The sequence below is a fragment of the Stegodyphus dumicola genome, chromosome 3 (genome assembly GCF_044657685.1).
Source record: "Stegodyphus dumicola isolate Sdum_Otavi_A_Nest chromosome 3, ASM4465768v1".
Classification (NCBI taxonomy): domain Eukaryota; kingdom Metazoa; phylum Arthropoda; class Arachnida; order Araneae; family Eresidae; genus Stegodyphus; species Stegodyphus dumicola.
In genome coordinates, this window is record NC_140770.1 from 122,130,456 (window position 1) to 122,150,607 (window position 20,152).

Here is a 20,152-nt window from a genome sequence, read left to right on the forward strand (position 1 = left end):
CAGTCTGCAAAAAATAATAAGCCGAATCCAATTCGAAGATTAAGGAACAACGCAATTTGCAACTAATTTTACAATTAAATGTGCATTTGTAAATGTATTTTGCGAATGTGCACATGCATATTCGCAGCCGTAAAGGTCTTACGCGCATGCGTCAAAGCGACGCATGCGCAGAAAGTTTGTAGCTTTGAAGTCCGGATTATGGGTGTCCGACTTAACGACTTTTGTCTGTATAGTAAATATTAACTCTATGAGAACTTTTATAGCACACTAAAATATGAAAAAAAAAATGTTTTATGTGTTATTTGTAATGCATTATTTTTAGAGTAGAAAAGTGACATTCTATTATGCAGTCAGAAGGGGACAATGGAGTAATAAAAACAGAAGATAGTTCTAATTTTACAATTTCAAAGTTCTTTAAAATGGCTAAATTTGAGCATCAGCTTTATAACTGGCAATCTTATGTTTTAGATGCATCGTTTTGAATATGTAATGTCTGAAGTATAAATAGCATGGCATTTCTTCTTCAGATAATTGATTTTAAAAAAAGGAGGCATAGTTTTTGCTTTCATATTTATGAAGAATTTTTTTTAACATGTTCAGATTTCTGTGATTTATACATATTTAGTTCAATGTAAATAATTCTGCTTATTTAGGATTATATTGTTTTCTTAGGATTCAATCCTTGGAGAAATCCTATAAAGATTTACCAAATTCTTTACTTTTGATTGAAAATATTAATGGCAACAAAAAAGTTATTGGACATAGTCGTCTCAGTAGAGTGCTGGAAGATCCATCTGGATGCTGGATAGGATCAGGTACTTAATCTCTTCTTTCTCATCTTACACAAATGAAAAATACTTTTTTTTTAAGTAACAAAAGATAAACTTTTAATAAATTTAAAAATTAGTGTTATACAAATGTTTGTATATTTTGGGAAAAAAAAAAAAGCTCTGGCAAAAAAGATAATTTGTATTGCAGAACAACAAGGATTAACACTGGAAGAAAAGCTAGAAGGAAAAGGTTTTCAGTTAACTGTAGCATTCAACATAAATGTATTGCATATTATTAGAAGGCTCTATGTTATATCTGCTATTTATATCCAGTGCCAGTTTATTCATTGGGTGCTTAAGGCGGGTGCCCAGGGGCCCAGTTAAGTTGCACCCAAGCAGAATTTCTGGTTATAAATTTGTATAGTTGAAGATAAAAATTCTTTAAAAAAGTAGTAAATGATATTGTGAAAATAATTCCCACCTCTCACCTCCACATCCATGTCCGTATTGTCTGCTGATATCTAAGGCCGCCGCGCCGCCGGGTGGTAAGAGTGGGATGACAACTATAATGTATGCTTGATGAGTCGTAGCACTTTAGCCTGTATTCAAGCACTAATAAAGCAAGTCTTTATTAAGTCAAGCAATTTTTTATTAGTGCTTTAAGCAAGTCTTTATTAGTGCTTTCAGCTGTGTGCACTTTAGCCGTATTCACATAAAAGTGAGATGTGAGCTCAGTAACTTCATCAATGACTGTAGCCAATTTACTCAAATACTCTTCATTAAGAGCAGCTAAAATAAATCATGCATTATTGGAGAGCCTTGCAAGCCACAAAATTCTCCATTAATTAATTAACAAGGGTTCACCTGCTAAAGCATGCATATGAATCAAAAACAGAGAAGGGCAGAGGGTGCCAGGCTTAAGATCTTGCAATAGAGTACCAATTTTTGACACTTCGCTTTCAGAATTTATTCCAATCAGTCTTTATGTTAGGATAGCATATTTCCCAGTAGTGGGAGGGTTTTCAAATGATATCCCTAACGGAATTGAGTATATCAAAATCCACAGCAGCAACAACCTGGCTAAATTTTAAAAATGATATCGCTAATAGAATTGAGTATATCAGAATCCACAGCAGAAACAGCACGATTAAATTTTGTTAAATCCTAAGTAATATTGGAAAACTAAAACTGCAATACCAATCTAACAAACCATAATGCAGGGTTTGTTTTCCAGAAAGGTGGTAATTTTGCTGGAACGTGCAATACATGTGTATCTGCTATATTTTCAGTTGGAAAATCATCAGTAGAATTTTCATTACACAACATGACTATGAAATTTAGAAAAGATATATAATTCTAATTTCAAAAAGAAAGGTATAAATGCTAAAGCATGGTATTGAACAGGGTTGGCCAAACTTCATGTCAGTAAGAGCCGCACGTTTGAATTCAGGAATGTTCGAGAGCCGCATCTAAATTTTCTAAAAGCCACAAGTTCACATTTATATCATTATAGTAGTAGTGGAAGAGGTTTTAAATAGAAAGAAATCCCTGATAACTTTGTAAAAAGAGTCTGAACTAATTAATTACTTCTTTTTGGACACTGAATAGTTTTAGTTTACCATATTTCAAACATATATTTTATATGCGTGAGCCGTACAAATTGACTGCAAGAGCCATATCAGGCTTGCGAGCTGCACTTTGCCCACCCCTGGTATAGAAGGATAGAAGACCTATCACACATCTATAACCATTAGGGATGTAGAAACATTAGGTATTTTGAAGCAGGAGTCATGTAAAATTAGCAGTACCCTCGCTGGGACTTGAACCATGGACCTCCCAAATATGTGCTGAGTGTCCTGACCACTACACCATGAAGGCATGCTAAGAAGGCAGGACAAATACCTTATATACTTCCCCCTTTTAAAGGGCGACTGGGCATTAGGGGACCCAATCGCCAAATCCTGGTGGCAAAGAATCGTTATCCACCATCTTTTTTTTTTTTTTTTTTTTTTTTGAAGCAGGAGAGATGAAAAATGAGCAATGCCCTCACCTCGACTTGAATCATGAACCTACCTCTCGAATACACGTCGAGCATGTTGACCACTGCACCATGAAGGCATGCTAAGGGTGTGGGAGAAATGCCTTATGTACTTCTCCTTTTAAAGGCCAACTGGGGATTAGGGAACCTAATTGCCAAATTCTGGTGTTGGAGAATCACCATCCACCACCTTTTAGGCACCACTGAGACTTTTAGGCACTGTAGAGACATTAGGTAATTTTGATGCTGGAAATGTGAAAAATGAGCAATGCCCTTGCCGGGTCTCGAACCACGGACCTCTCGAATACGTGCCAAGTCTGCTGACCACTGCACCACGAAGGCATACTAAGAAGGCGGGTGAAATACCTTATAAGGACACACACTAGAAGAAAAAAATATATCAATGTAAAATATTCACCTACTAAAAATATTTTGTACCTATTATCAATAAGGAAAAACTGACTCCATTAATGCCAAAAATGCATGATAGAAATGTTTTCTTTAAAATAATACACTTTAAAGATATTCTAAAAATTTTTCAAAAATCCAATAAAATTAACAGTTAAAAATCTTATTCTATTTTTAAACGCTTACTCTTAAATAAAATTTAAAAAAAAAAAAAATTTAAAAAGGTAATCCAGCTTCAGCACTGACACATGTTGATGAACATCTTCACTAAAATAATCTTTAGAATCATTATACTGATGTTATACTGCCATTAAATCACAAAATCTAACCAGGTTGCTCAAAAACTTCCTCCAGTAACATGTAAAATTGCAGCATACTTCATTCAGATAAGTACTGGACCACTAGATTTTATAACTGGAGAAACGGCTTCTCAAAATCACAGCCTATTTTCAAGGCAGGTATAACTGCAACGTATGGTGTACTAGTGTAGTTCTTACTTTTAGTCACCAAATATGGTGATGCTTTATCACCATTTGAGTCAATCAGAAGGTCATTCAAAAGGCCTAAAAATCACAAACTTCAGCTAACAGTTAAAACCAACTTTATTCAACATTTAAAGAAGGAAAGCACATTTTGCAAAAGGTTAAATATTTAAACATTAACACACTTACACAAGTTGATGCCAGACATTGGCAATGAACAGCCAAAAAAAAAAAAAAAAAAAAAAAAAAAATTGAAAAGTAAGTCAAGTCTTGATAAAAACTTCAAGTTTTTATAGTCGTGAGCATATATGCATATTGCACAGCAAAGATGAATGTTGCCATTCACTGCAGTGAAGATTTCCACTATAGAGTTTTTGCTATGTGCAATATGGAAGGAAATGACATGAGAGTTAAAATCAAGATGTTTTAGAGGTGCTAAATCAATGGAAGTAGATTTTGATTTCAACAAGAACTCGTGGATGACCTTGGGCATATATATGACTGTACAGAAATAAAAATTTACATTAGTGATATTCAATTGCAGTGCTGGTCTTTAAAACATCAAAGACTAGTATGAAAATCTTAAGGCTTTTTTCCTCCAAACGTTACTTAAACTGCAGCCAATGGATCAGAGGGTTATAAAAGGTGTTAAGATTATTATGAAAAAATTTTGAAGAAGGCCCTCATATTGAGTAATCACGAGTGACAGTAATCAGCCTTTATGTTTAATAAATTTATATGAATGTGAATCTGAATTTGCAAAAGTGTGGTATAATGCCAATGAAGAAACTGTTCACAGTTGCTTAAAAAACGGACTTCATTACCAAAATTTATGTTGCTGATAATAGTTGTGCAAATGACAGTGATGGCGGAGATGAGGAACTAAATAATATGTGGCTGCACTTGAAAAGCTATAGAATTATTAGGTTATTTTGAAGCAGGAGATGCGAAAATTGTGCAATGCGCTCGTGGGACTCGAACCTGGACCTCTCGAATGCGTGCCGAGTGTGCTACAGTTACACCATGAAGGCATGCAGAAAGGAAGGAAAAAATACCTTATCTATTCCCCGTTTTAAGGGGCAACTGGGGATTAGGGTAGGGGACCTAATCGCCTAATGGTGGTGAAGAATCATCGTCTACCACCTTTTGGTTCGAGCACCACTGTAGAGACATTAGGATGTTTCGAAGCAGGAGATGTGAAAAATTAGCAATGCCCTCGCCAAGACTCGAACCTGGATCTCTCGAATATGCGGAGTGTGCTACCGTTACACCATAAAGGCATGCAGAAAGGAGAAAAAAGATACCTTATATAATTCACCTTTTAAAGGGCAACTGGGGATTCGGGAGCCCATTCACCAAATCCTGATGGTGAAGAATCATCATTGACCACATGTTTTAATTCAGTTGTCATTGTAGTGTCATTAAGTTATTTTGAAGCAGGAGATGTGAAAATTGTGCAATGTCCTCACCAGGACTCTAACCTGGACATCTCAAGTACATGCCAAGTGAGCTACTGTTACACTACAAAGGCATGCAGAAAGGAGGGAGAAAATGCCATATAAAGTCAAAGGCATGCAGAAAGGAGAAAAAAGATACCTTATATAATTCACCTTTTAAAGGGCAACTGGGGATTCGGGAGCCCATTCACCAAATCCTGATGGTGAAGAATCATCATTGACCACATGTTTTAATTCAGTTGTCATTGTAGTGTCATTAAGTTATTTTGAAGCAGGAGATGTGAAAATTGTGCAATGTCCTCACCAGGACTCTAACCTGGACATCTCAAGTACATGCCAAGTGAGCTACTGTTACACTACAAAGGCATGCAGAAAGGAGGGAGAAAATGGCATATAAAGTCAAAGACAGTTGAAGAATTAATATTGAAACCTCAGGAATTCCCACTGAAGAGGAGATATTTGAGACCATAAAAAATAACAGCCAGAAAGAGACTTGTGGCGTTCCGACAGATACTTCAACTTCTATTCATGAGATGGCGCCACATGTAAAATCCAGTTCTTAATCGGAGCAGCAAAGCGACATCTTTACTCACTCAGACTTCTCGTCGGACAAGTGTACGCGATGCTTGCACGAACTGTGTTCCGAGCTCTGTGTTGATCTCTTCAATGTAATTTAAATTGTAATTTAGTATTTAATATATTCTTTTGTTATAGGAGATTGTCTACTCTTATTTTCTTTAATTATATCATGCATTAAGCACACACGACCACCAAAAGTGGTGACCTTTTGACTGAGCACGCTACTGAGAATGGATTTTCAACGACCCTAAGCCACGTGCATCCAAGGCATTCTGAAGAACTGACTAAAAATAACAACGAATATGGACATTAAACGTATGCTACAACGTACCCCTTCAATTATTTCTAGAAGTATTGATATATATTGCTTGTGTTTTTTTTTTCAAAGTCGTGCATATCATCGCAAGGAGCTTCAGCAAATCATCAATGTGATCTGTTCCGTTCCGCTGACTTCGCCAGTCGTGCAATAATTCTTCGATCATTCAACTTTTGTGACAAATGTAATACAATAGTGATTTTCGCTAAATGTGCTACATCAGTAATTTTTCTGCATCGTGCTACGGCAAAATTCTTCCCTCAGTGTTCGAGAGTAGTGAATTTCTTTCCCACGTGCTACAGGAGTGATTTCCTTTTTCCTTCGAAAGTGCCTTAGCAGTGTGAAGTGGTGATTTTGTGTGTGCGCAATACAAAATGAACGCATCATTTTTTTTTCTCAAATAAGGGTTTCTTTTCAAATGCATTTCGGTAAAATATTATTTGTGTGTGTAATTGCTGACCCTGTATTATTTGTGTGTGTATCGTTACGTAAATTTTTTCTGCATGGTTAAAATATTTATTGTTATCATGGTAAAATATCAATAGTGTATCCTCATGCTACAATATTTGTGCTGTTAAGTGTTTATTAATTAAAGTGAAAATTATCTATCAGTATGCCCGACGATATTCCACCAGAGCTACAAATCACACGCGTTGCGGTGAAGCCACCGCCTTTCTGGAAAAATAATCCTTCATTGTGGTTCGCTCAGATCGAAGCACAATTTTCTATCGCTCGCATTAGTGAGGATTCTACAAAATTCAACCATGTAGTTGCAGCAATTGAGTCTGATATTCTGAATTCAGTGCATGACTTAATTCTCAAACCACCTGATTGTGATAAATACTCCAAACTGAAACAGCGGCTCATTGAAATCTATTCAGAAAGTGAATCTTCAAAAATACGTACTTTACTACAAGGACTTGAACTTGGAGATCAGCGACCTTCATACTTGCTGTCACGAATGCGTGATCTGGCAGGAAGCCATTTTAGTGACGACTTGTTGAAGTCACTATGGCTTTCGCGTCTCCCTAATAACATACAAATAATTCTTGCTGCTTCCAATGAAGATCTAACCCGTTTAGCAGCAATGGCTGACAAAATTAATGAACTTGTTACTCCAGCTTATGTCAGTGCTGCTAATGCTGCACCTTCCAGTTCATCCCTCGAACAAAAAGTGGCTGAATTGACCAAAAAAGTATCTGAACTCTCTACAAGTCTTCATGCTTCACGGAGATATAATCGATCAAACCAGGGCCCACGTAATAAATTTCGTGCTCGAAGCAGGAATCGATCTCGTCACAATACTCGAACGCAGTACAAAGATCCCACAAGTGGCATATGTTTTTATCATATGAATTTTGGCTCGCAAGTGTGCCCCTCCATGCACTTTTGTACAAGCGGGAAACTAAATGGGCGGTCTTCTGCTGGCCAACAGAATGTCCGCCACATCGACAGAATAGTACTGGCTGATCGTTCAACTCAGTTATGTTTTCTAGTAGATACTGGAGCTGACATATCAGTGCTCCCGAGAACTAAAACAAATGCTCACCAACTTAATAAACTTGTACTGTATGCAGCCAATGGTATCCAAATTGCAACCTACGGCACCAAACTATTGACACTTGATTTAAACTTGCGCCGGACTTTCAACTGGCCTTTTATTATTGCGGATGTAACTCAAGCAATTATTGGTGTCGACTTCTTGACACATTTCCACCTTCTAGTGGATGTCAAGAATAATTGCTTAATTGATGCTACAACTCAGCTGACATCACAGGGCCAAGCTTCTCACATATCGAATGTACCTACCAACATAAGTGTTGTATCGGGCAGCACACGGTTTCATCGGTTATTAGCAGAATTCCCTGACATTTTAAACCCATCCAAATCAGGGCAGCATACTCATCAGCCAGAAGTGTATCATCACATTGAAACACATGGCCCACCTGTATTTTCCAAGCCTCGTCGTCTTTCTCCAGAGATGCTAAAAGCTGCTCGCAAAGAATTTGAATTCATGCTAGCACAGGGAACCATTCGCCCATCTAAAAGTCCATGGGCCAGTCCACTTCACATGGTTAAAAAGTCTAATGGTGACTGGCGGCCTTGTGGAGATTATTGTCGACTTAATGCCGTCACAGTCCCTGACAGATATCCAGTCCCACATATCCAAGACTGTACCCATCTTTTTCATGGAACAAACATATTTTCTACCCTCGATCTTGCCAGAGCATATCATCAGATCCCAGTGCATGCTGAAGATGTGCCTAAGACCGCAGTGACTACACCATTTGGTCTCTTTGAGTACTTATATATGCCATTTGGCCTTCGCAATGCTGGCCAAACATTTCAGCGTTTCATACACCAAGTACTGTCTGGCCTCGATTTCTGCATCCCATATTTTGATGATATCCTGGTTGCATCTACAGATGCGGAAGAACATTTTCAACATCTGCGTCAGATTTTCACTCGCCTTAAAGATCATGGATTAAAACTAAATCCATCCAAATGTGTACTTGGTCAACCCTCAGTTTCCTTTCTTGGATGTCTTATTACCCAGAATGGAGTCAAACCTTTACCGGAAAGAGTCAAAGCAATTAACGACCTATCTCAGCCCAAAACCATCTCTGAACTGAAGCGTTTCCTAGCAATGTTAAATTTCTACCGACGCTTTCTGCCAAATGCCGCAAAAACACAAGCCTGCCTACATGAGTTTCTGAAGAATAGCAAAAAAAAAAACGATCAACGAGCTGTCCCTTGGACTGAATCTGCATCTGCAGCACTCGTGCAATGCAAACACGATCTGGCAAATGCAGCCACACTTTTTTATCACTCACCTAGTGATCAGCTCTCTATAATGGTAGATGCATCTGACACAGCCATAGGAGCAGTGCTTCAAGCCCATACCACTAAAGGACTTTCCCCAATGGCATTCTTTTCCAGAAAACTCACTACTGCAGAAAGGAAATACAGCACATATGACAGAGAGCTACTTGTTGTGTACTGTGCTGTTAAATACTTCCGGCACAACTTGGAAGGACACGATTTCATCATTTTCACCGATCATCGACCATTAACCTTCGCTTTTAGAAAAAACTCTGACTCATGTTCTCCTCGTCAGCTTCGACATCTGGATTTCATCGCCCAGTTTAGTACAGATATCAGATATGTCTCTGGTGTTGATAATTGTGTCGCTGATGCCTTGTCTCGGGTAAACAATATCAACCTCACTACCCCAGATTTCTCTGAAATTGCAAAAGCTCAATTGCATGATGAGGAACTCAAGAACCTAATCTCAAATCCACAAACCTCCCTTCAGTTACAACCGCTGCACATTGATCCAACGCTTAAAATTTACTGTGACATAGAGAACAATAGAATACGTCCCTATATTCCTGTCAATTTTAGACGTGAAGTGTTTAATGCCTTGCACAATTTGGCACATCCTGGAATCCGTGCCACCAAAAAGCTGATCGCAGACAGATTTGTCTGGCCAGCAATGAATCAAGACATCACAGAATGGACTCGTTCATGTATTAGATGTCAACGGTGTAAAGTATCCCGTCACACTCACAGCCCCATTCAACAATTTAACCTTCCAGCAAGACGCTTTGATCACGTGCACTTAGACTTGGTTAGCCCATTGCCTCCTTCAAATGGTTACACTTACCTCCTCACTTGTATTGATCGGTACACAAGATGGCCTGAAGCCATTCCTATTGAAAATATATCCGCTGAAACTGTAGCTCGAGCATTCATCTCCCAGTGGCTTTCAAGATTTGGCATGCCTACCACCATCACTACTGACCAAGGCCGACAATTTCAATGTCACTTGTTCGCATCCCTCACCTCTCTTCTTGGCATTCGCCATATTCGCACAACACCATACCATCCATCTGGAAATGGGATGGTGGAACGCTTTCACCGATCTCTCAAACAAGGTCTGAAGTGCCACAGTAGCACACACTGGACAGAAGCCTTACCTCTAGTCTTGCTTGGTCTTCGCACAGCATTCAAAGAAGACATTGGTAGCACTTGTGCTGAAATGTTATATGGTGCAACCCTCCGTCTGCCAGGTGAATTCTTTCACCCAGAATCTACTTCAGTTATCGACCCTTCAACATTCCTTCAACGTTTACGTGAGACCATGAGCAATATCTCGCCAACCCCAGCATCTTCGCCTAACCAGCCAAGCTATTTTGTACATCCTGAGCTTGAGACATCTTCGCACGTATTCGTGCGCAACGATGCAATTAAGCCAACTTTAACACCTTCATATGATGGTCCATTCAAAGTTGTCAAACGAACACCGAAACATTTCACCATCATCTGCAATGGCAAACAATCAGTGATTGGAATCGATCGTCTCAAACCAGCATTTCTAATGCAAGATCCAACAACTTCCTCATCAACATCACTCCCGGAAGAAAGCTTACATCCCGTTAAAGAGCAACCTAAAACTACCAGATCTGGAAGAAAGGTTAAATTTAACCCAAAGTACTTATAACGTACCGATGGTACTTGGGGGGGGGAATACTGTGGCGTTCCGACAGATACTTCAACTTCTATTCATGAGATGGCGCCACATGTAAAATCCAGTTCTTAATCGGAGCAGCAAAGCGACATCTTTACTCACTCAGACTTCTCGTCGGACAAGTGTACGCGACGCTTGCATGAACTGTGTTCCGAGCTCTGTGTTGATCTCTTCAATGTAATTTAAATTGTAATTTAGTATTTAATATATTCTTTTGTTATAGGAGATTGTCTACTCTTGTTTTCTTTAATTATATCATGCATTAAGCACACACGACCACCAAAGACTGATAATGATGGAGAAGATAATCACAATGAAAATAAATGTACAAAATCTGTGTTAAATGTGTTTGATACTTTATGATGCAGTTTTCAATCTGAAGACCAATGTATCAGAAGGCATTTTCCATGCATTACAAAGATGCAAGATTTATTACGACGTGAAATGTTGCTCCTGACAATCAAACTAAAGTAACTGATTATTTTTCAAAATGAATTTATGTAATTTTCATGTGTAACTTTGACTGGATGTATACATTAATGTATGTAATTTTGTATTAATATTTCATTTTATTATTATTTACGTTTAAAGTAAAAAAAAAATCTGAAATGGTGTATCATAACCACCATTCTGCAAATTCCTCCATTTATTAAAATTTTTTGTGGGATTTTACAGCTTCCATTAACTAGAGGTTGCACTGTATTTGATACTGTCACTTTTTCTGTGCATTCAAAGTTGTGATAAGCTTTTCTAGTTTTTCAATTTTTCATAATTTTGAGCATGAGAGTATTTCTTCTATATTTGTTTTGTTTACTTTTTTAAAATCTCCTGCATTTCATTTTATTACTATTACATGAAAAACCATATCTTAAGTTCTGCCATTAGTTATAACTAGAGCCTATGACCATAATTTGTACCAGCAAGCATATTTATTGAGGAAGATTCCTTTACTTTGTATTATGGAACCCATAAAAATACAGCCAATCAACCCCAATACCTTATAAATGGATTGACTTTCTTTACCTATGCCCAGAAAGTATACAATTAAGATTTTAGTATTAAAAATATACAATTAAGATTTTAGTATTAAAAAAAAGAAAAGGAAACTAAGCTAGATTTGAGCACTAATTTTCACAAGTTATTTCAGTGTTTCTTGTTTGCTGATAATCCAAACTAGTTCCAAGCTCCACCATAAGCTGCAAATATCACACAGGTGGTTCGACTTGTTCCGGCTCAGTTGAAATGATATCTTGTGTACTCATAATGGTGTAAACTTGGGAATAGAAAACTATTTTTTGTCGAAAGCAGTGGGCAGAGTGAAGCAAAAGTGAACAAAGTACCATCTGTCAAAAAATAGAAATGAAATACGAGAAGCTAAAAATTATAAAAGCATTAGTAAGAACTGGATTGGAATTAATGTAAATAATTAAATGAGATAGATTTTTGTGAATATGAAAAGCTTAGAAAATGTCTAGTTCATCAACTGAAGAAATAAATTTTTATGAATGTGAAAAGCTGAGAGAAAGTCCATTTCACTAACCGAAGAAGATTTATGGCTAATTTTTGCATGAAAAAGGCAGAATTGGGACTTAAAATATTAGAATTCTAAAAGCATTTGAAAGATTGGAATTAATTTCATTAATTAAGAGATATAGAATTCTGTAAATGTAGAAAGATTCAAGAAAGTCCACTTCACCAAGTGGAGAAGCTTTATTGCTAATTTTTGCACAACAAAGGCAAAATTATGCTTAATCTTAATTTTTCTTGCTCCATTTCTGTTTTGCTTGGCAAATGGCTCTATATTAGTTTCCACTTTAGTTTTTCTATATTAGTTTCACCCAATTAAAATGGTTATATTGCTTCTTCCATCTTTGGATCTTATCTTCTTGCTGAAAGAGAAGAAAGCCTGTCTAATCACTCTAAAAAGTCTGTGCCAAACTAAAATTGCTTTTTAAAATTTTACAAGGATGTGTTTCTCTTCCAGTTAACACTGTTCCAAAAGTTGAATTTCACAGGTTATATGTTTATTTTCAAGCTTTATTGTTAGTGATCAAAAATAACAAAATTTTTTTCCTGTTTTATTGCAGACTCTTAATTTTTTCTTCCTTTAATGAAATTTGTACAAAACATTTAAAAAAGAGAGAGAAAGAAAAAATTCTTCAAAAATTTTGTCATTCATTGGGATTTGGGATTTTTTCCCTTAAATATCATATGAAGAGTAATTTTACTGTGTTTTAAAGATAGCATTTAACTTCTATAGCATAATTTGAGATTAAATATAATATATGATATTAAATTAGATGCTAAATTTGTAAAAAAGATGGCCATCCTGATGGAAGACATTAAATTTATATTTTATAAAAAAAAACTTTCTTTGTTTTTATGTATGCTCTTCAACCTGGCAGTTTTTTTATGATCAATACAGTACTATTCTTATTTTCTTTGAAGTAATGAATCAATATATTTTTTTCATAACTATTATTCAGAAAATTGACTTTATTAACTTTTTATTCTAGTTATTATTGGTGATGAAAAGAGAAACAAAGGCTATGGGAAGTATTTAATGCAGAAGAGCGAAGAATATGCAAAGGAGTAAGCGTTGAATAGAAAAAAATAAATAAATGTTTAAAAAGTTTTTTAGAATATTATTTTCTTTAAAATAGTTCCTTAATGAATTTGATTTTATTTGCCTAAAAGTGCTTTTTGGAGAAATATTTTATAAAGTATGAAATTCTTTAATTTAAATGATTGTTTGTATTCTATTTCAAACTGATGTTGAAAGTAATTTCATTAACAATATGAGTAGTAATTTTCCTGCTATATCTCTGTCTGTTTTTAGAACTTTTCTTTGTCCTTTTATGTTAATGAGTGTCAGCTGCCAAATATGCATTGAAACACAAAATGTGGTAGCCTATTTAAATGGCATCCTGAATAGCTGTATGGTGATAATACACTGATGGGCAATTGCTAAGGACAGTTCACAAAGAGTTGTATAATATGTAAAAAGTAAGTATGGCTGATTGCCAAGTGAAATAAAATAATCTCAGAATACAGTCAAAAGTCGTTAATCCGGACTCGTCGGGACTTCGGAGATTCCGGATTATAGATCATCAGTTTAAATCTGGTAAGATGGCATGCAGAAATTACAAAATTAAAAATATGAAACTGTAATTTATGAAATAAAGAACAATTATGATCTAAAGGGTATAAAAATTTACAAAAAGAAAAAGCTTAATATTTATTTGTTTACTTTATTAAACATTTCTTTCAATGTAAGCTGTTTAAGTTGCTTCATTTCATGTGATAATACCTTCTCTTTAATTCTATTAAACAGACATAATTTCTTTTTTAGTTACAAAGTCCGCTGTTCAAGTCCTATAATTGCTGTGTCAAGAATACCGACTAATTTGTCAATCGAAATTTTTTCGTTTTCAATAACCTCTGGGTCACTTTCTTTATTATCGGAAGTGAATTATAATGACAAGGAACTTGATTTAAATCATATCAAAGACGGAGTACATCGAGATGAAATACTACATTTAGTAAGGAATTATAAGCCAAATAAAATAAAAACATCTGCCCTGAAGATAAGGATAGTGCTGACAGATCAACTTCCAATTCATTGCACTCCGTGGCGTGAAATTGATTAACAGATTTCGGATTTCGAAACATACTTTTGCTTTGTAGATCCTTTATATATTAGTAAATATATATCGGAAATTCTATTTGACATAATCGAAAGTTCAAGCTTATGTTTATAAAATTGCTCTAACAGTCTGCAAAAAATAATAAGCCGGATCCAATTCAAAGATTAAGGAACAACGCAATCTGCAACATTAACTGAATTACATAATTTTAGCTCAGCTTATGCCATCCGTTACACATTAAACGCGCATGCGCACATGCATATTCGCAGCCGTAAAGGTCTTACGCGCACTCGTAAATGCCTGTGCGCATGCGTGAATGTGACGCATGCGCAGAAAGTTTGTAGCTTTGAGGTCCGGATTATGGGTGTCCGAATTAATGACTTTTGACTGTACTAGGGCATAACAATAAAAGTAATTTATTGTGCTCTAAAATCTAGAAAGCTTTAAAAATTGTTCAAGAAACAAAGTTGTTATTTTGTGCCGAATACCTAAAAGTGAAAAAAATGCAATTGCCATCCATATGCATTCTGATATAAGATGTCAGTATGGGATATGGCAACCACGGAGGGCCATGCTGGATTCCATATGTGATGTCATGCTTTTCACAACATTATCCACCAAATGCTGGAGTAATTTATCCCATTCCTCTGTTAGTGCATGGATGAGGCTGTCCTTGTTTATTGGTGGGCATTGTTGACCAGCAAGACTCCTCCCCAAAGCATCCAAAACATTTTCAGTGGGATTCATATCTGAAAAACACGTTGGCCTTATGAGGCATTGAATATCCTCGCTCACTAAGCACTCCTGCACAGTGACTGTTCAGTGTCATGTTGCACTGTTATCCATGAAAACAAATTTATCACTGACAGCACCTTGGAAAATGAAAACATGAGGCAATGGGATATCATTAATTTATCGCTGACCAGTCATAGCCACTTTTTAGACAAATCACTCTAAAAAGTCTGTGTCAAACTAAAATTGCTTTTTAAAATTTTACAAGGATGTGTTTCTCTTCCAGTTAACACTGTTCCAGAAGTTGAATTTCACAGATTATATGTTCATTTTCAAGCTTTATTATTAACGATCAAAAATAAGAAAATTTATTTCCTGTTTTATTGCAGACTCTTAATTTTTTCCTCCTTTAATGAAATTTGTACAAAACATTTAAAAAAAAGAGAGAGAGAAAGAAAGACTTCTCCAAAAATTTTGTCATTCATTGGGATTTGGGATTTTTGATTTTCATTGGGATTTGGGATTTTGTCATTCATTGGAATTTGGGATTCAGTTGGAAGCACATACAGTGACATATGGCTGTTAATCATATTCCCAGCCCATACCATGATACTGCATATAGGATATCAGCCTCTTTCCTGTATGTCTGCTGGACTATATGCAGTACCACTCTCATGTCATATCAACTGCTGTCTACAGTCCGATGACGGACTGAACCTACTCTCATCTGAGAATAGTCCACAAGCTCAGTCATTTTCCCTCCAATTCTGATGCTATGACACCATCACAAATGGGCGGAATGATGACATCTAGACAATGGAATTCACATACCAGGACAGCGGGTGTATAGTCCTCCTTGACGCAAACATCTAGATACAGTTTTTCGGGAGATTTGCTTGCCGGTAACATCAAGTAACTGATTTGTTACCTCAGTAGCTGTGCTGCACCGGTTCCTTTTTGTTGATAGGATTATGTACCTCTCTTTTGCAGCTGTCATAATATGAACCTGACCTCCTTCATGATGTTTGCTATGCATTCCATTTGTTTGAAATGATTTCCAAATCCTTGAAACAACATTGTGGCTGACATCAAATTCCCTAGCAACATCTGTTATTTTTCACCCTTCTTCAATCTGGCCAGTAATACAGCCGTGTGTAAAATCATCTAAGTCATGTTGAAAAGACATACCAAAAAGGGATAGTTCATTGATTCTTTCCCATTAAATTTTTCTTTCGAATAATAATGGTCAATATGTGTCAAATCCTTTATATCTCTTATCAGCACCATCATGTGGCGAACAAATTTGGCCATCCAAAATTTGCATACGCCCATCACATCTTACTGTATCCTTATGCACACTTATGCTAATTTCCACATTTTCCTGGCTTCCATTTTGGGGTTGTTATCACTGTTACTGTCATCTGTCCTTAGCAATTGTCTGCCAGTGCATATAGAATACAAAGTCTGAGATTCAGATTCATCAGGGCTTTGGAAATTTGGAAATTTTTCTGAGTATTATCTCATCAGTTTAAATTTAGTGTGATGACATGTAGAAATTATAAAATTTAAAGTATAAAATGATGAAGTATAAAAATTACCCCCCCCAATTTTTTTTTCTTCTTTATTAAACATTACTTTCAGTCTAATTTGTTTTCTTTTTCATGCTAATGCTTTTCTTTAATTCTACAACTAGACACAATTTCTTGTTCAGTTACAAAGTTCTATTGTTAGAGTCTTGTAACTGGTGTGTTGAGAATTCTCACTAAAAGTTAATCAAAATTTGTTCCTTCTCAGCAACTTCTCTGTCACTTTCTTTACTATCAGCAGTGATATTTTCTGGATTTAGAAACCATATTACAGATTTTGCTGTCTGTTAGTTGACTGATGTTTGAGGCATTGCTATTGTAGTAAAAGCTTCTGTTGTATCATCTTCATTTATTACCACTTTTCCACATTTTTTTACAAATTCCAGTAATTGGAAAATTTTGCTTTTGTGTGCAATATCTGAACACCTTCAAATTTTTGGCTATCATCATGTGGAAGCTTAGGTAGCATCCACATTTGTTGGTGACCTAGCATGAGATTGTTGATTAAAGACATGTATTTCTGCCAAATTTTGTATTGGTTCTTACCAATATTAAGGCTTAACTTCATCAACATACAGTTTTAATGCATGCTGATAAAGGTAAGCTGGAATTATACCAGTTTAGTTATTTACTGTGCTTACGTCTATTTCCCACACATGCTTACCGGAGTTCTGAATGCTCATAAATTCCCACATATTCCTTATGTTTATCCAGGACTTGTACTGGACTTTTCATGGCCAGGTGTAGTTTCTGCATTTCCTGCATTCTGCTGCTTAGTGCCTCCTTAATTCTAAAAATTTTAAATTTCAGTCCTTCATTAAGTTCTGAAGATTTTGCCATCCCTTAATTTTGTTGCTCTATGCTTCTTTAATTCTAAAAATTTTGCCTCTTCTAAATTCTGCTGCTTGGTTTGACTGCACCAGCTGTGGCGTCAGTACTGAGCTCATCTGTATAACAAATCAGTTATTCCCTATTCAAACAGTATTAAATTTAATCTTTTGGCCTATGAGTGTCATTTATGAAATCTATTTTTTTAAAGAGAAAGAAATCTTTGTTAAATTTCTCTTCTTCAACACACTCAGCATCATAGTTAGCTCAAGTCTGTAATCATCGCCAAGCATAATATCATACCATAAGACCAATGTAACCATGAAAGGTTACCATGCTCTTTGATATTCAATTACTAATATGTAGAAGAAAAATTGTTTAGATATCGTTGTGTTGAGTCATTTCTCAAGCTGCATGTATTGGTAATCAGGCAGTGAAGAAAGCAAAAAATAATAACTATTGATTCACAAGGTTGCATTATGGATATAAATTATAAAATTTTCAATAGGTGTAAAATTAATGATGTTTTAATGTAGAATGTTTTGGTTTGAGATCTATGCAAAGTGAAAAGGTGGCTACAGAGCGAAGTTATTGATCAACAAATTTATGCTAATAAATGATTGTTTCTTCAATATGAAAGCATTTTATTTAGTGTGGTAAGAATCGGGACTCTACACATGTTTAATTATGAAAAAGTATCTGTACTTCCCCCCCCCCAAAAAAAAAGCAGCTGAGAAAAAGATAATAGTTTTCTTGGTGGTCCAGAAATCTGGATTTTAGATCATTACAGATATAGGATGTCTCGATTTCATACTTTCTACTCTATAATATTTAAAGTGTGCAATGCTAAATTTGAAGAGTTTTCTGATGTCTTTACGATGATGAGGAGAAAACCCATTGATGTGTACATGGTATTAAAAAAATTTCATTTTGTTCTTGTAAGCAGCAATCTGTCTTCTCTTAAAAATATCAAAGAATTGCATAAATTCATCATTGTGCATATTAAAAACATTATAGTTTAATGTTCATTATATATAAAACAGTTATTCTTTTTATAAAGCTTTATGTGTAATTAAGGTTGCTGCCATCTACTTAGATTTTCATGCCAATTTTTATGTTTGATTTTAAGTGGTGCCTCATTATCAAAAAAGTATCCTTTTCTGCTAATGGAGGGATGGTTATGGCTAAATATAAAATTGATGTGAAATATAGCCTGAAAAAAATAATAGCAACCCTAATAATACTTTCAAGATGTATCGTTATTGGAAAATGTTATTGTACACTGCACAAAAAAAAGGGGAAGCAGGTCTATATCTCCCATTCTACTGGGCCGATTGACAAAATTCAAATTACGTTTTTCATGTCTGCAAAGCGCGAATTAGGATATGTATTAGATTTATATATAGCATTGTTCTAACACAAGTATTTCGATACAAAATCGAACTTTTCCTTTTTCTGAAATAACATACCAATTCTTTTCCATATTTCGATTCTTCAACTCAAATTATGCCTAAATGTTACATTTTGTAAAATTTGGTGCAAAATTTACAGAGAAATTAAAACATTTAACATGGTGCATTGTTTTTAGTTTGTGCCAAGAATAATTCACTTGGCGAACTTCTTAATATACGACAACCTGTTTTTCTTTCTCTTCCATTGTGGAGTGGGAAAAAAAATCACATCATTTCTACTTTCAAATAATTTTAACAAAGTGCCTAAACCACATTTGATGTTATTATCGCTTTCAACAACTATGCCAAATTTCAAAAGGCGCCAGTATATAAATTCACATATATCTTCCGAAACTTTGAATAAAAAACTGTAATTTTATGCAGATATGCTTAGAAATATATCTACTTTAAGATGGTGGTAAAAATTTTATAGATTATAATTCAAATTTTTTTTGAAAAATTTATAAAAATTATTTAAAAATAAACAAATTTTATTTAGAATAAACCTAAATTTTGAAATATCAAAGGAAGAATTAAATAAGTTTAATAAAAAAGGAGATATTAATAAATATATATCATATTCAATTAACATTGACGAGCTAAAAGTTTTAGAGATAATTTTTTAATAGCTATTTGTGCGATTTTTACAAAACTTGGCAGTTTGGCATAATTTGAATCCTAGAATCGAAATATGGAAAACAAATTGGCATATCATTTCAGAAAAAGTCCGATTTTGTGTCAAAATACCTATATTAGTTACAAGCACATATTGCAGCATTTTACAAAATATACTATTCACTCAAAATTCTCTGCAGCTACAATTCAAAATCAAAACTTAAAGAGTTCTTTTCAAAGTTACAATTACAGAGGTAAGAGAACGTTCACAATGGCCTATTTTTTTACAATCTTTTTTTAGTCCCACTTTTCAAACTATTGCCACCAAATATTAGAGTCCTGCATTATGTTTGAAGAAATTAAATAATGAAAATTCTGCATAAATGTATGTATATTTCTCGCATTGTGATAAAACAACGGTACATAAAGCCATCGAATTTTGAATGATGTAATCCTCCTATGAATATGGGCATGTGGAAGATCAAATTTGGAATTTGTTTTATGATCGACTTCATATTTTGTAAAACTTTAACGAATTTTTGAGTAACAAACTCAATGATATAAAAGCGAGCAATGGCAACACTACGGGGAAAAAAACTTTTTATCTCCACCGCATGGAACTGTGTATCGGAAATTCTAAAGATATGCTCATTTTAAAATTATTTTGCGACATTGCTATTGAACTAAATTTTATGGTTTAAGTGCAAAGAAT

General features: G+C 35.1%; 1 protein-coding gene across 1 annotated transcript in view; it reads left to right on the plus strand.

Annotated features, from left to right (window-relative positions):
• Positions 1 to 20,152, plus strand: part of Rala (Ras-like protein A) — a 157,827-nt gene that overhangs the window by 14,026 nt on the left and 123,649 nt on the right. Inside the window, exons 2-3 of the mRNA XM_085813261.1 lie at positions 673 to 815; positions 13,098 to 13,173. Of these exons, the coding sequence (XP_085669387.1) occupies positions 673 to 815; positions 13,098 to 13,173 (219 nt within the window). The remainder of the gene's footprint in view (positions 1 to 672; positions 816 to 13,097; positions 13,174 to 20,152) is intronic.